The sequence below is a fragment of the Ovis canadensis genome, chromosome 8 (genome assembly GCF_042477335.2).
Source record: "Ovis canadensis isolate MfBH-ARS-UI-01 breed Bighorn chromosome 8, ARS-UI_OviCan_v2, whole genome shotgun sequence".
Taxonomy (NCBI): domain Eukaryota; kingdom Metazoa; phylum Chordata; class Mammalia; order Artiodactyla; family Bovidae; genus Ovis; species Ovis canadensis.
The window spans coordinates 71395447-71408004 of NC_091252.1; the positions used below are offsets into that span (position 1 = coordinate 71395447).

The 12558-nt window shown below is 39.9% G+C and overlaps 1 protein-coding gene across 4 annotated transcripts in view; it reads right to left on the reverse strand.

The window, feature by feature from the left end:
• The window catches only part of AHI1 (Abelson helper integration site 1), a 223063-nt gene that overhangs the window by 7657 nt on the left and 202848 nt on the right, over positions 1 to 12558 (reverse strand). For 3 of the 4 annotated variants that reach the window (XM_069599285.1, XM_069599289.1, XM_069599290.1), the window contains one exon: positions 5586 to 5635. In XM_069599285.1, the coding sequence (XP_069455386.1) occupies positions 5586 to 5635 (50 nt within the window). The remainder of the gene's footprint in view (positions 1 to 5585; positions 5636 to 12558) is intronic. The other variant, XM_069599286.1, reaches the window with a different exon arrangement.

The window sequence follows — 12558 nt, forward strand, 5'->3', positions numbered from 1 at the left end:
ACAGAGGAGCCTAGCGGGCTGCTGTCTATGGGGTCGCACAGAGTCGGACACGACTGAAGCGACTTAGCAGCAGAAAGTAGGACAATGAGGAGACAGAAAGGAAAGGTGGAGCTCTGACCCAAAAAGCACTGATAGCTTACTATCTTCAGGGAATCTACACTCTAGCGTCACAGAAAAAACTCAAATGTCTGTGATGCCAGGGTGATAAGGAGAATGAGGGAAGCAGTCCAGGAATGACACAACAGGACTCGGTAAACTGGAGAGTGGATGACTCATCTCAGGGAGGCAACCACTATCCCAGTACCAGGGGAGGGAAGCCCGGGAAGAAGTGGAGCTGTGGTCCAGAGATTCAAAAGAAATATGACACAGTGGACCTGGACTGTATCTTGCTAGCAGTTGTTTTTCTGTCTTTTAAATATTATTTTAAAAATTGTTTAAAACATTTTTTTAAATATTGTTGCTCTGTACATTTCCCTACCCCACTTTGTTCCAGTCATAGGGTACCCTGCTGGCTTCCCGGTATTCCAGGCACCTCCATGCAATTGTGCTTTAGCTCCTGCCCCTCTTCTGATTTCTAGGTCCTTTTCTTTTTTGTTCACCTTGTCTTTACGTGGTTTTTAAGACTTAAATGCTCTTACATCTTTGGCTTTTCCTAACCACTGCAGAAAAATCAGACTGAGTGATCCTTTCCACCTTTTTTTCCCTTATAATGTACATACAATCTAACAGAAAGCTGCCCTGAAAAATACAACATTTGGACTTCTGCTTGCCTCCAAGATGGAGTAACATGGACCAAGTAAACTGCTCACCTAAAACAACCACAAATATTGGATAAAACATATGAAACCATTTTCAAGACATTGAACCATAGGCAACAAAAGAAAGTGATAACAAAGAAATGGAAAATAAATGTGATCAGCCCTGTGATCGCCTAGCTTACTGCCTTGAGAGTTTCCAGGCTGCAGCACAGGATGATGAAAATGGTGTGGAACGTGTTGGATTCCCTGAATGAGGGCTCGGAGTCTGAGGAGACCAGGAAGGCTATAGTTCACAGACTGCCACAGAGGAGAGAGTAGGAGAACGTGAAGACTTGCAAGGGTCAGGGTCCCATACGAATAATCAGCAGAGTACAGGTGAACGTATACATCTGAGGACATGTCCTGAGGCCAGGGACAGTGCCTACTTCCATCAGCCAGGATGGAAAATCTCACAACTCAGAAAGCATTAGGTAGAATATCTAAAAGGGATTTTTATCAGTGGTGAGGAATAAACAGTCTAAAAGTAAACACTGTTCAAGTCCCACCTAACAAATCTAGCTAAAAAGAAGCACAACTTAAACTCAAAATTATCAGAAATAGAGATCAGAGTGGAAATCAGTGAAACAGAAAATAGATAAACAATAAAGAGAAATCAATGGAAAAAAAGCTTGTTATTTTCAAAAAAATTCATAAATCATTTGCCAGGCCGACTGGGGAAACCACAGTAAAGAAATAAATTATCAACACCAGGAATTAAAGAGGCAACATTATTATAGATTCTATTCATATTAAAAAGATAATAAGGGGATATTATGAATACTTTATGTCAATAAATTCAGTCACTTGCATGAAATGGAGAAGTTCTGGGAAAGACACAGACTATCAATGCCTATATAAGAAGAAAGGAAAAGGAAGAGGAACCAGAGATCAAATTGCCAACATTCGTTGGATTATAGAGAAAGCAAGGGAATTTCAGAAAAACATCTACTTTTACTTCATTGACTACACTAAAGCCTCTGACTGTGTGGATCACAACAAATTTTGGAAAATCTTAAAGAGATGGGAATACTAGACCACCTTGTCTCCTGAGAAATCTGTATGCAGGTCAAGAAGCAATAGTTAGAACTGGACATGGAACAACGGACTGGTTCAAAATTGGGAAAGGAGTACGCCAAGGCTGTATATTGTCACCCTGCTTATTTAATTTGTATGCAGAGTACATCATGTGAATTTCCAGGCTGGATGAATCACAAACTGGAATCAAGACTGCTGGGAGAAGATATGCAGATGGTATCACTCTAATGGCAGAAAGTGAAGAGGAACTTAAGAGTCTCTTGATGAGGGTGAAAGAGGAGAGTGAAAAAACTGGCTTAAAACTCACCATGCAAAAAACTAAGATCATGGCATCCAGTCCCATCACTTCATGGCAAATAGAAAGGGAAAAAGTGGAAGCAGTGACAGATTTTATCTTCTTGGGCTCCAAAATCACTGTGGATGATGACTGCAGTCATGCAATTAAAAGACATTTGCTTTTTAGAAGAAAAGCTATGACAAACCTAGACAGTGTATTAAAAAGCAGAGATATCACTTTGCTGATAAAGGTCCATACAGTCAAACCTATGGTTTTTCCACTAGTCATGTATGGATGTAAGAGTTGAGTTGGACCATAAAGAAGGATGAGCACCATAGAATTGATGCATTTGAATTGTGGTGCTGGGACTCTTGAGAGTCCCTTGGACTGCAAGGAGATCAAACCAGTCAATCCTAAGGGATATCAACCCTGAATATTCATTGGAAGGACTGGTGTTGAAGCTGAAGCTCCAATACCTTGGCCACTTGATGTGAAGAGCCTACTCACTGGAAAAGATCCTGATGCTGGGAAAGACTGAGGGCAGGAGAAGAGGGCAACAGAAGATGAGATGGTTGGACAGCATCACTGACTCAAAGGACATGAGTTTGAATAAACTCTAGGAGACAGGGAAGGACAGAGAACCCTGGAGTGCTGCAGTCCATGCATTCGCAAAGAGTTGGATGTGACTTAGCAACTAAACATCAGCAATATAAGAAATACATAATCTTAATGGCCGCACTTGCATTAGACACATTGAACTTGTAGTTAGAAATCTTCTCCAGGCCCTGATAGCTCTACTAGTAAGTCTACTCAACATGTGAAGAAGAAAGAGTTATATCAGCAAAAACAGTGGTGGAAGGACTTCTGAAAAACTTCTCCTCCAAATAAGCTATGGGAAAACTGGCAAAAATGGTTTTTTAAAACTTAACTTTCAAAAATTTTGGAAATTAGCCAATAGCTTGTAGTAACCTGGAGAATGTTTATTCAAGAATGGTTGACACTTGGTAAGAATTAATTTCTTCTCATGAAAAGAAGAAGAAATTGAAGGAGTTTGGAAGGTGGTGATTATAAAGATGGAAAAATATATAGTGGAGGAGAGATTGGATAATCAGAGTTAACACTTATGACTACATTATATTAAGAAGAGATTTCATTTATTCATTCAGCTCACATGAGTGTTGACAAATAAAGGCCTTTAATATTACTGATCATCTGAATTAAATTCTCTCTGATCAAAGCTGTTAATGAAGTAAAATATTCTATGTTTCAAAAGAAACCCCCAAACTCAATATAAGAAACATTAGCAACTAGGGAACACTAATATTATTTAAGGATTAAAACATATTTGTAGAAGCTTCATAAAAAACTCTGACTTGGGCAGCAGATAAACACGTCATAGACACATGAGATACAAAAGGTAAAAGTTTAAGACTTTCAAGAAAAAGGCTTAAAATTAACCTATACAATTTCTTCTTAGTATCAAGAGTGTAGCTTTAAGTAAAATGTGTAAAGATTGTTTGCACAGAAGTGACTGACATTTCTTAAAAAGGTTTTTTTTAAGTATAAATGAGACAAGAAATTCAAGTGGAAAGTGGTGAGAGGCAGTCCTAACGTGGCTCATTTACATAGCCTGGTCAATCAGCTAATAAGCACATGTTAGGAACTGAATGGCAACACTGCAAAGAAACAAAAAAAAATTAACTTCTATCCATTTACTCCAAAAAACTCATTTAAGTAAATTAGAGAAATAAAGAAATGACTTTGTTACATACTGGGCTATAGCATTTCCATCTTCAAGTCGCCTACAGTTTTGAAATAATGAGAAATGTATCTTAATTCATCCTTACTTCTAAGAAATTATGAGTATAGGGAAAGCCCAAAGGCCTTAGATGAACCTGAGCATTGAGACATAACTGAACTTCTCATGAAGATTTATTTTCAGAAGCTTGTTAAGTACTCTGTGTTCAAAAAGAGAAGCCAAGCTACCCTGACATGCTGGGATGCTTTTTGAGGCTTGTTTGAATTTTCATCTGGAGAGCACTGTGTGGCATCTTCACATCATCTGAAGATATGTATCCAAAGTGATCAGAGGGAGGACAGAATCTTTCATTCACATCTTAGGTAAAAGTTCTAAAGTATTTTATAAAACATGTTCAAAGACAGCACTGTTCCCATAATGTATTCAAATATGATCACTTCTGGTTGTTGAAACAGAGTTTCTGTCTGTACTGATCCAGCATATTTTTTCATATGTGTGATTTGTCATTGAGTATACACTCCTCAGAGTCAGTTATTATCTCATCAACTATTAACGTAAACTTTCAATTATTCAGGGATTGGTACTGAAAACATACCTTGCAGATACAATAAAATACAAAAAACTGAAAGACCTGGAACATGTGTTTGTGTCATGTGACAGGCAGAGTGAATTATGGGAAGAACACAGATCAGGAAACAGAGGATCTGTGTGCTGGGACCGGGTCTGCCTCCTCCTACCTCTGAGGCCATGTTCCTCCACATGCAGAGGAGGGGTGAGAGCCATGGTCTGCAGGGAAATGCGGGGACTCAAATGTGACGATGAGTGACTGTGCTCTGAAGCAACACAGGGCTTCATATATGACATATAATGATATACAGTCCTAGACGGCTTCCCAGGTGGAGCTAGTGGTAAAGAAGCTGCCTGCCAATGCAGAAGGACCAAGTCGCTTCAGTCATGTCTGACTCTGTGCGACCCCACCCATGGACTATAGCCCACCAGGCTCCTCTGTCCATGGGATTTCCCAAGCAAGAATATTGGAGTGGGTTCAGCAGGGTTAACCTGAATAAATGTTTTCCTGAGGACACTCAGTAGGGATTCCCTGTGTGTAGAAGGGAAGTCGCTCAGTCGTGTCCGACTCTTCGCAACCCCGTGGACTGCAGCCTACCAGGCTCCTCCATCCATGGGATTTTCCAGGCAAGAGTACTGGAGTGGGTTTTGTACCCAGATGTGGGAATAGTGATGTGGGATGGGAGGGCATGGCAGATACCTGAGCTGCTCAAGGTTGTTACATTCAGGTGACAGTTTGCTGGTGATGTACGAATATGAAGTTTTGGCCTCAAATTAGGTACAAATATGCTCTGCAATGATAAAAACTGAGACGTACTTTGCAAAGGTTTTCAATATTTTTTTGAGGTAAAAGAGATTTTCCATTTGTGTATTAAGTAATGAATTAATAGCAAGTACCAAGAAAAATACAAAAACTTCCTAGAGATTTTTTAAAATAAACACTTTAAAAACTGCTCAAATACTTAAGGCATTTGTAAGAAATATACAAGGATAATGTCCCAGGTATTAGCCTTTATACATTAATGTCCTGAAATGGGTGTTTCGTAACTTTTGTAGTGTGGTGCTATAAAGAGAGAAATGGAGAAACTGTCCTTAAAAGAAACACCAACTATTTATCACTGCAAATTATTTAGGAGGAAAAGCTGCTTACTGTGCCAAAGACTCTGAGTTCAGTCTGAAATCCTGGGACTTGAATGACTGCTGTGAAAGAAAAACAAAGAGTAAGTCACAAATTACAGAAGACAGCACTGGGAATATTCACATGCTGAAAACCCACCAACTGGCTGAATGAGTAGAGAGCAGGCCTGTTCTGAGCACAAGTGTCTTATCAGCATAACATATTCACTCCCATAGAAAACCAAGGAAACAGCTCTTCAGATTGGTTAGGCACTCTTTGTAAATGAAGTGAGCTTTTAGGTGTGTGTCAAAAAGAGTCAGTTGTGAATCAGCCTAAATTAAGTCAGTAATGCTGTGTTATATTACTCAAGTTATGCGTTTACCTTTCACCATTGCATCTTTCCTTTGTAATCTTCCCACTACACTCTATTTTCATGAAGCCACACACTGAACTATGTATAAAATTCTGAATCTGCCCAAGCTCTTTAAATCTTCTACAAACTTTGCTCAGTCTGCTTTACTAATGGCACCTCCATGAGGAAATCAAATAAGCACTTTGAGTGGTACCAGAGTACACACTGAGAGTTAGTTAGAGGGTTCCTCTGCTTGTCTGTTCTTTGTTGCTCAGTCGTATCCAACTCTTTGTGACCCCATTAACTGTAGCCTGCCAGGCTCCTCTGTTCATGGAATTCTCCAGGCAAGAATATTAGAGTGGGTAGCCATTCACTTCTTCAGGGGACCTTCCCGATCCTGGGATTGAACCCGGGTCTCCTGCATTGCAGGCAGATTCTTTACCACCTGAGCCACCAGGGAAGCCCCATTCCAAATCAAAGTATATTGTGGAGCAATCATGTTTGATACAAGACAGTATTTTAGAAATCAATTCAATGTTGCCATAAAACAGACTTGGAAATTTTATTTAGAGATAATTACATGTTATGGAAATGATCTACTTAAACTTCATGTAGAAAATATAAATGTTTCTGTGTTAAAGCTTTGAATTAGATATGAATGAAAGAGATATACCATAACTCTCTAATTAAATTCTTAAAAGTCCAGAAAACAAAAAAAAAAAACAACAAAATGAAGTGAAAGGAAAGGGGTAAAACTTTCTGTTTCAGTCTTAACTTCTTTGAGTAACTACTGCTTTCCTTGGCTTATCTCTACTGAAACTTGCTTTGCCTTTTTAGAGTTCCTCCTTCACAATCAGATTTCAGCAAGATTTGGCACTGAGCACCTTTAAACAAGTATTACTTTTCTTATCATAAAGATTTCAAGAGGATTTTGTACTTTTCTGGACCATAATAATGTGATATTATTGCTGGCTATATAGCTTTAAATCAAGCACGTAATAAAAGCAAGAGTTAAAGGACAAGGAGGCTTAGTGGTGAAAGGTGGATGTTGTAGTGTTTTAAAGAACATCAAAAGAACCAATCTTTTATTTTTCTCAACTATTTGAAGATAATCTGACTCAGTTAAAATGTGTTTGGGAAAAAAGGTACAAGTACACAGAAAATTTAAATTCAACGACAAACGCAGATTGCAGAATAGTCTACCTGCCCTCGAGCCAACCCATCAAGAAGAAAACTATCAAAACCTCTCAGAAAGCATCAATTATAACCTAATTTTTTCAGTTTTTTCTCAGGCTTAAGGAATAAATTCCAAACAGTGCAATCAAATTCATGGTAAGATGCTTCTTTTACATGGTCTAAGTATTACTTCTATCTCTTTGCCCAATGCAAGAGTAACATCTTAAATAAACGTACATATATACAGTTGTCCCTTAGTATCTGAGGGGGATTAGTTTCAGGACACTCTACCCCCCAGATACCAAAATCTACAGATCCTAAAAGTGCCTTATATAATGGTGTAGTATTTGCATATAACCTAACAACCTCCTGTATACTTAAACTCATCTCTAGATTACTTATAAATACCTGCTGCTGCTGCTGCTGCTGCTGCTAAGTCACTTCAGTCGTGTCCGACTCTGTGTGACCCCATAGATGGCAGCCCACCAGGCTCCCCCGCTTCTGGGAATCTCCAGGCAAGAACACTGGAATGGGTTGCCATTTCCTTCTCCAATGCATGAAAGTGAAAAGTGAAAGTGAAGTCGCTCAGTCGTGTCCGACTCTTCGAGACCCCATGGACTGCAGCCCACCAGGCTCCTCTGTCCATGGGATTTTCCAGGCAAGAGTACTGGAGAGGGTTGCCATTGCCTTCTCCATATAAATAACTAATATGATATAAATGCTATGTAAATAGTTGTAAATACAATGTAAATGCTAAGTAAATGGGTGCCAGTGTGGCAAATTCATTTTGCTTTTATGGAACTTTCTGGAATTTTTTCCCAAGTAATTGTGAACCATGATTGGTTGACTCTCTAGATGCAGAACCTACGGGTAAGGAAGGCCAACTGTGTACATGAAATGTTGTAAAACCAGGGGATTAAAAAAAAAAAACAAACCCAAATCATGGCTCTAATCAGAATTTGAGTCTACTCCAGAGATTGAGGGAAGAGAAGTCAGACTGAATTATCCATCACTGTCAAGTCAGTGTTACTTTTCCTTGTGTGCTGTGACCCTGACAAACGAGTAACAACATATGGCCACATGCAGGTCTTAGCAAACCTGTTTTTAATAGACTTTTCCTATAAAACGGGTGCTGCGATGTCCTCAGAATCTGTCTGAAGCAGGTTAAGCATGTCCTTGCCCTGATTCCTACTGTATTACTGCATTAGTATAGTGGGCACATCCTGGGTTCAAATTCCATTAACCACAAATTAGTAGGGGAACCACATTGTAAAGTTTTAACATTGATTTGTAAAAGGACACTTATTTAATTAGGACCAAAACTTCACTTCTAAACACCTTTACTCACTCAATCCTTGGTCTCAGCACCAGCATGCCATATGGGTAGTTATTCATGGAGGCAAAAGGAGGGGGAAGAAGGAGGTGTCTCTGTGAGCTGTTTTGTTTCACTTTGTCTTTAAACAAAAATGCCCCCAAAGCTATTAGACAATCAGTCCAAAAACACCGCAAACCATCAAGGCCAAGGAGCATGACTGCCCTTCTTTCCCTCCTGTCCACTCACACCTCTCACCTGTCTGGGGACTTAATTTCCTCTTCATGGATACCGTTGATATGGAGAGGAGGGGATGAAGAGAGGAAGATGAACCAAGCAGAGGAGATGAATGAAAGGATCAGAATCTATAGACTTTTGCTTCCCAAACCCTCACGATTTCTAGTGATGCTCATAAATTTAGATGCAGTGAGACAAACACGAAAGGAATGATTAATGGAATGATTTTCAGTGCCTCCCTTGATTACACGGAGATTTACCGAGGAGCAACTCATAAAAAACTGTGCAAAAGAGAGATAGGCCATGCAAACAACTCACCCAAACATTTTTATAAACTTGAAGAATGAATATAAAATTAAGTAGATATTTGATCAATGTTTGTTGCAGCAGCACACCAGCTTTAAATAAGCCAATTTATGATACAATATAGCTTTATTTTTATGTGCTATTTATATACCTCCTGATAGCTACCTTTTCCAAAGAATTAATAACAGCAATTTCTTTTTATACTCACTTTGTAGGATTTTTTTTTTTCAAGTTTTGTTTTTGTTAAGTCTTTATTGAATTTGTTACAATATAGTTTCTCTTTTATGTTTTGATTTTTTGGCTACAAAGCATGTGGAATCTTAGCTCCCTGACCAGGGATCAAACTTGCAGTCCCTGCATTGGAAGGTGAAGTCTTAACCACTGGACTGCCAGGGAAGTCTCCAGGAATTTTTTTTAAAAGAGGAAGAAAGCCCAACAACTAGGGCTGTTGGTTAAATTATAATCTTGATTCTGTCCTTAACTCTATGTGGCCCAGGGAAGCCACTTAACTTTTCCTGAGGCCTGTTTCCTACTTGAAAAAGCACAGAAGGTGCTCAGAATAAAAGCATGAACTATCATAGCACCATTCTTGCATTTTACAGATGAGGAAATGGAGGCCCAGAGTCACCTGGATTACAGAAGTAGCCTGAAGGTTATAATCCAGTATTCAAACTGATTTAACAGTTTAGTTTAACAGCTAAGCTCTTTTTCAATACAATTTTGTTTGAAAGCCTCACATACAAACACTTAAACACCTAGAATTTCTCTAGGTGAATTGAGGTTTGGAGGCCAGGGAAACCTTGCCTCCCTAGATTGACTCTCCAGAGCCGGGAGGAACAGGGCTCTACAGAGAAGAGTTTACAAACTGCTCAACTAGACAAGCTCTTTCAGGTTTTCTCTACTGCTTACTCCTTGGAAGGAAAGTTATGACCAACCTAGATAGCATATTGAAAAGCAGAGACATTACTTTGCCAACAAAGGTCTGTCTAGTCAAGACTATAGTTTTTCCAGTAGTCATGTATGGATGTGAGAGTTGGACTGTGAAGAAGGCTGAGCGCCAAAGAATTGATGATTTTGAACTGTGGTGTTGGAGAAGACTCTTGAGAGTCCCTTGGACTGCAAGGAGATCCAACCAGTCCATTCTAAAGGAGATCAGTCCTGAGTGTTCTTTGGGAGGAATGATGCTAAAGCTGAAACTCCAGTATTTTGGCCACCTCATGCGAAGAACTGAATCATTGGAAAAGACTCTGATGCTAGGAGGGATTGGGGGCAGGAGGAGAAGGGGACGACCGAGGATGAGATGGCTGGATGGTATCACTGACTCGATGGACATGAGTTTGAGTGAACTCCGGGAGTTGGTGATGGACAGGAAGGCCTAGTGTGTTGAAATTCATGGGGTCACAAAGAGTCGGACACGGCTGAGCAACTGAACGGAAATGAACTGAAAGTTGTGTTTGGATGGGGGGGCATACTTTTATGATTTTAAATATTCATATAAGTTTGCTGTTGATTCTTTGATTTTAGAATTTATTATTGGTTCTATGAGCTGTATTTGACACTCAATCTTCCAATTATGCTTTTCCTTAAGAATAAAATATTCCTTTGTATTAAGATGTTGTTTCTAGCAGTATGTTGCTGTTTAGTCGCTAAGTCGTGTCTGACCCTTTTGTGATCCCATGGACTGTAGCCTGCCAGGCTCCTCTGTTCATGGGATTTTCCAGGCCAGAATACTGGAGTGGGTTGCCATTTCCTTCTCCGGGGGATTTTCCCGACCCAGGGATCAAACCCACATGTGCTACATTGGCAGGCAGATTCTTTACCACTGAGCCACCAGGGAAGCCCCTTCTAGAAGTATATAAAAAAAAAAAGTGAAAGCCTTCATCTTGACTCATGATTTGTAGTTTTTGGATACTAATTATGCCAGGTAGGAAAAACAAATATTGAGTTGGCCAAAAAATTTGGGCTTTTTTGTAAGATGTTATGCCAAATACTTAACAGAATGCCACTCTAGGGGCAAGGAGTATGCTACACACCCTGGAAATGCAAAGCTAAGCAGGTTCTAATAACTTTCACTCTAACAGGGAAAGGCATGGAGATAAGCAATGAGGCAGAGGAAGATCCACATTGCGATAAAAAGAAATGTGCAGATATAAAGGAACAGAAGCCCTGAATTGCAACTGGAGGCTTCAGAGGAGCATTCTCAGAGGAGGAAACATTAAGCCTAATTCCCATGGAATAAATTGAAACTGTGATCATTGGAGTGGTGCAAAAACTATACAGTTGGAGAAACCGGGGTAAGCAGAGGCTGGAGGCTTTGTGTGTGCAAGGCAGTGTACTCAAGGAGGATGATTTGGGAGATGAGGAAAAACTGGTCAGAACGTCTATTCAAATGCTGAAGGATGAGAGCTAGATTAAAACTTATGAGATTTGGACTTTAAAGGCAAATAGAGCACCAACTAAGATTTCTGAGCTGATAAACCACATGACTCGACTTCTATATTAGGAACAGAAAATGGTGTACTTCCAGTAGGCAGGTAAACAGTGCAGTAAAGACTGGGATATGGGAGCTGGAGACCTCCCCAGGCAGGGGTTGCGGGTATTTCACGTCATCCTTCCCAGGCTCCTCTCCTGCAGTGCGCACTTTAAAATAACTGGCGCCTCTTCACTTTCTAGTCTTTGTCCTTTCCTTCCGTATACTCCTCTGTTCCCATGGATTCAACCCATATGTTTATGCCAATGACTTTTAAATCAATACCCTGAACCTCAATCTTCAATTTTCTTCAAAATGGTTTGGCAGTTCCATTAGTTTTCAGCAAATAAAAATACGCTTGGAACCATACATCTGCCTCAGAACTACCTCGCCAACCTGAGTTCTCAGCCAGTCTCTGCTGCACTGGCGGCTGCACGGGGCACTAACACTTTGTGCCTCTCACAGTGAAGCCCCCTTTTGTTCTCACATATAGAGGTGGTCACCTTAGAAACTTAGATTGTTCCTTTTCCTTCATGTGGACTTTGTCACCACCTCCTACTTTTGTTTGGTTTGTTTTGCTCATTATGTTTGGTTTGGATTGCTACAACAGCGTCTCTTGCTCTTATACTGCTTTTATTTTCCTTCTTCTAGTCTCAGACCTTCTAGAATGACTTTTTGAAAGAACTGACTTGATCATGCCATCTGCCATGTTTTAAATCTCTCAGTGGCTCACTAGCGCCTTCAGGATCACATCCAGCTCCTTCACAGGCCATATAAGGATCTTCTTGATCTTGTCCCCTTATGCAGGTTCAGCTCTACCTGTTTTTTAACTCTGTAGCCTAGCTCCAGCCATGATGAAATATTTGTGACAGCCTGTGTGTCATGCCTTAGTATTTGTTCAGTCTGCCTGGAATGCCCTTCCTCCCATAAAACTCGATTTAGAAATCAACCCCATTGGAAAGCATTTCCTGACCTCATTAAGCTTAGGTCATCAGGGGCCAGTTCTATTTATTTTCCTGCATTTCATATAGAAATTTATCAAAACACTTAAGACTACTATGCTGCAAAAACCCCTGATGTTTGACTATTTGTTCTTTGAAGAGAGAGAGAACTCCTTACTTAAAGGTGAAGGTAGATGACAATTCCACTGACA